The sequence below is a fragment of the Cystoisospora suis genome (genome assembly GCF_002600585.1).
Source record: "Cystoisospora suis strain Wien I chromosome Unknown contig_6138, whole genome shotgun sequence".
In the NCBI taxonomy this organism is placed as follows: Eukaryota; Apicomplexa; class Conoidasida; order Eucoccidiorida; family Sarcocystidae; genus Cystoisospora; species Cystoisospora suis.
In genome coordinates, this window is record NW_027158927.1 from 7,231 (window position 1) to 10,933 (window position 3,703).

General features: G+C 41.4%; 1 protein-coding gene across 1 annotated transcript in view; it reads left to right on the plus strand.

The window, feature by feature from the left end:
* CSUI_009834 (nodal modulator) overlaps positions 1 to 3,703 on the plus strand; it is a gene marked incomplete at its 3' end in the record, with an annotated part of 10,180 nt that extends 6,477 nt beyond the window's left edge. Inside the window, exons 8-9 of the mRNA XM_068069943.1 lie at positions 152 to 1,881; positions 3,145 to 3,703. Coding sequence (XP_067918081.1) covers positions 152 to 1,881; positions 3,145 to 3,703 — 2,289 coding nt within the window. The remainder of the gene's footprint in view (positions 1 to 151; positions 1,882 to 3,144) is intronic.

The window sequence follows — 3,703 nt, forward strand, 5'->3', positions numbered from 1 at the left end:
AGATAGATAGATTAAAGACAGAGACCTGTGTTGCTATATGCTCCTTCGAGGAGTTGCTGATTCGCCTTTCTCTTCACTTGTTTTCTTGTCCTTTCTACACGTTCTATTTCATAGCATAATGTACTACTCCGGTGTGTCTGTGTTTCTTTAGGTTACTATCCCTCCATCGGTCTCATCTTCTTCGTCTTCCTCCTTGAAGGGAGAGAGAGAAGAAGATCTAAATGTCCCAGTGTTCGTTAAGTTTCAGGTGAGAGGGTATAGCCTTCCTGTTCAAGCCAATGCTTCCTTCTCAGCTCATTTCTTGCCCCTTCTTTCTCAACGACAAGACCATCCAGACAACACACAGAAAGGAGAAGAAAGTGAGATCACTTCTTCTTCTTCATCTCCATCTATCTCTTTCTTTCTCCCTAAAGGGCCTTTTCCCATCTGTCTCCCCTCCTTCTATAAGCAATACTCTCTACGTTTTCCTTCTTATCTTAAAGTGTCTTCTTCCTCTCCCTCTTCTTCTTCTCCTTTGCATGTGATGGATATAGCGACTCTCTACAACGGGTCCTCAAGTCCATCTTTAGATCTAACTGTAACGGAAAGAAGAGAGACCATCGAGATCTTTCTCTTTTCTTTTCTCAAGAATAAGCATTCGCAAGTTGAAAAAGAAGAAGAGAGAGAACAAGCTATTCTCTCAAAGCTGAGAAAGCGGTCTTTTGAGGTGCAGTTACTGTCCTTGTCCCCACGGGAGATATCCAAAGAAAAAGACGAAGAAGAAGAAGAAGAAAGAAGCAAGAAGATGAGAGATGAAGATGGACGTGATCTACAGGATAGCCATGAAGAAAGAGAAGAAGAGAAGATGAAGAAAAGAAGAAGAGAAGATGAGAGACGGCCTCAATTGGTAGGAGGAGAATCGCATTGTCATTTCTCTCGAGAAGTTGTGGAGGCAGATGCTTTACATCTTTTAAACGCAGGAAAGACAGGGCAGCGCCATATAAGAGAGAAAGAAGAAGAGAATAAGGTTCTTGTTCATCAGTGTTCTGTATGGATCCCGATCTCTTATGCTTCTTCTTCTCTCTTGATCCGTGTCATTTCTCCTTCTTCCTCTCTTCTTGGAGCCGGGACAGAAAACGAGGGGGGAGAAGCCTATGAAGGAGAGATTCTCTTTCTACCCAATTCTTCTTCAGATGTACAGCTGAACAAGGATCTTTCTCTCTTATCTCCCCGATCACCCTCGTCGTCTGTCTCGCCATCTCGTTATTTCTATCTTCTTCCTTCTTCTTCTATGACCGTACACAGCGATTCAACAGACTACAGGAGCCTAGAGCCCAATAGAGATGAAGAAGAGATAAAGAACAAGATAGATCAAGAGGAGGAGGAGAAAAAGAATAGAGACAAGTCGACACGTACGGAAGAATTACAGAATAGAGGAGATCTCTCATTGTCCGCACCCCCCACCCTTCTCCGAATAAAAGCCGAACGACAATGTGTCTTTCGAGGGAAGATCGAACCGCCTCTAGAAAACGTGAAGATCTCTTTCATCGAATCTTCTTCTTCTCCTTCATCTCCCGGAAGTAAAATGGAGAAGAAAGAAAAAGACTCTATTTTTCCTTCTTCGTTTTACACGAAAGATGTCTTCTCAGATAAGACTGGCCGATTTGTATCAGATGTCTTCAGGTGTAGAGACAGCCCCTTTGTGGAAGAAGAGAAAGGAGAAGGAGAGAAGAAAAAAGACGTATCAAAGATGAGATATGAAGATCTTGTGAAAGGTGTCTCCATTGAAGCTGTGTATCAAGGCTACTCTTTTATGAGAGAAGATCTAAGGAACAGAGTGGAGAGACACGATAGACAAACGGAAAGAAAAGATACGGACATGATCCTTCTCAAGGCGATCAAGTAAGTTCCATCTTCTCTTTCTCAAAATCTCTCTTTCTTATCCACTCTCTCTTTCTTTCTCTCTCTCTCTTCTTGTCTCTGTCTTACTCTCCTTCTCTCTTTCTTTCTACGTGGAATGGAAGGCGCGCTCGCTCGCTGCCCGTCAAGGGGGGAATGCGTCTTATACTCGACGTATCAACAAGCTGATAGAAAAGATTCAGAAAAGCACGAGAAGAGAAGAACAACGAGAATAAGAATAAGAAAGAGTTCATCTGAGAAGAAGAAAAAGGAGAAGAATCTCCACATACACTCCTGACAAGTTTTCTTTATCTCGCTTTCCTTCTCTTTCTTTTTTCTCTCTCTTTCTATCTCTCCCCCGTCCCTGTGTATATCTCTACCTTCCAGGGAGATGCCGCCAGACTTCTCTTTCAATTTCTCCACAGCTCATACCACGCATTAGCTACTTCCCACAGACATAAGCACGTAGATATCTCTCTGTATATGAAGTGTAGATACGTGTGTCTGTTCATGTCTTCATCTCTCCACACGTCTCCAAGAACATCTTCAAAATGAAGCTCCCTCTATCTATGAATCTATCTATGTATCTATCTCTCTTTGATCTATCTTTAATCTACCTATCTATCTCTATATATAGATATATATGTACAGATGTAACTATTCAACTATTTATAGGCTTGCATGTGATATATCGGTGTATGTATGTGTCAAAGGCGTTGGATTTCTGGGGAGTGAAGTTTCTTGAGTTAACTTACAGGGCCATTCACTTCCTCACCTCTCCTCTTCTTTTTTCTTTTTTCTTTCTCATTTCATCCACTCCGTGCCGGTCTTCTTCTTTCTCCGCATGAAGATATAAGGATGTCTATATATGTGCATATATATATATATATACATATATGTATTTGTATATGTGCATGTATGTAGGGCTTATCGGCTGTCTTCTCTGATGTGTCAAACCAAAGAGACAGAAAGAGAGAGACACGTCTACATGCCTATGAATATGTATGAATACGTATATATATGTATATCTATGTATATGTCTATGTGCATGTATATGTATAAATATGTATGTGTTTGCCTTCTCGAGTACCGTCTTTATCTATACCTGTCTCTATAGATCTAGACAGAGAGTCAAACCAACTAGCGAATGGTAAGTTATGTAGACATGCATGTCTGGATGAATCTCTCTATCTATGCCTCGATTTCCTCATGGGGAGTTTTGCCTGTGTTCGTCTGAATACTGTCCTATCTTTTCTTTCTATCTAGAGAGCCGACGGTGACGGTAAGAGTTGTATTATCTCCATCAAAGAGACAGAACGTTTCTCAAGGAGAGACAGAAGAAGGAGAAGAGAAAGGCTTGAAAGGCGTTTTGATATCGTGCTCTTCTCTGAATGACTCCTCTCTACCTGCTGCAAAGCTTCTCACTAATTCGGACGGTTCGGCTGTATTTACACCGAAGAAATATCTTCTCTCTTCTTCGTCTTCTTCCTCGCAGTCTCATTCTTCAGCTAATGCGAAAGAAGAGCAGAAGAGCAAGTCTAGAGCTAAGAAAAGCGTAATTGTTTTGCGTATGAAGCCTCTACTGAAAGGGTATGAATTCTCTCCATCTTTTCATACAGTCGAAATTCCACAAGAAGAGGCTGAAGGAAGAGGAGGAGAAGAAGCAGAAAGTGAGAGAAAGAAAGAAAAGAAAGTCTTAGATAAAGTCATAACCTTTACTGCGAGAAAAACCCTCTTCGACTGTGCAGGATATGTGTATCCTCTGGGGGTAGAGAAAGGAGAGAAATGGAGTCAAGAAGATAGATCTTCTTCTTCTTCTCTCACT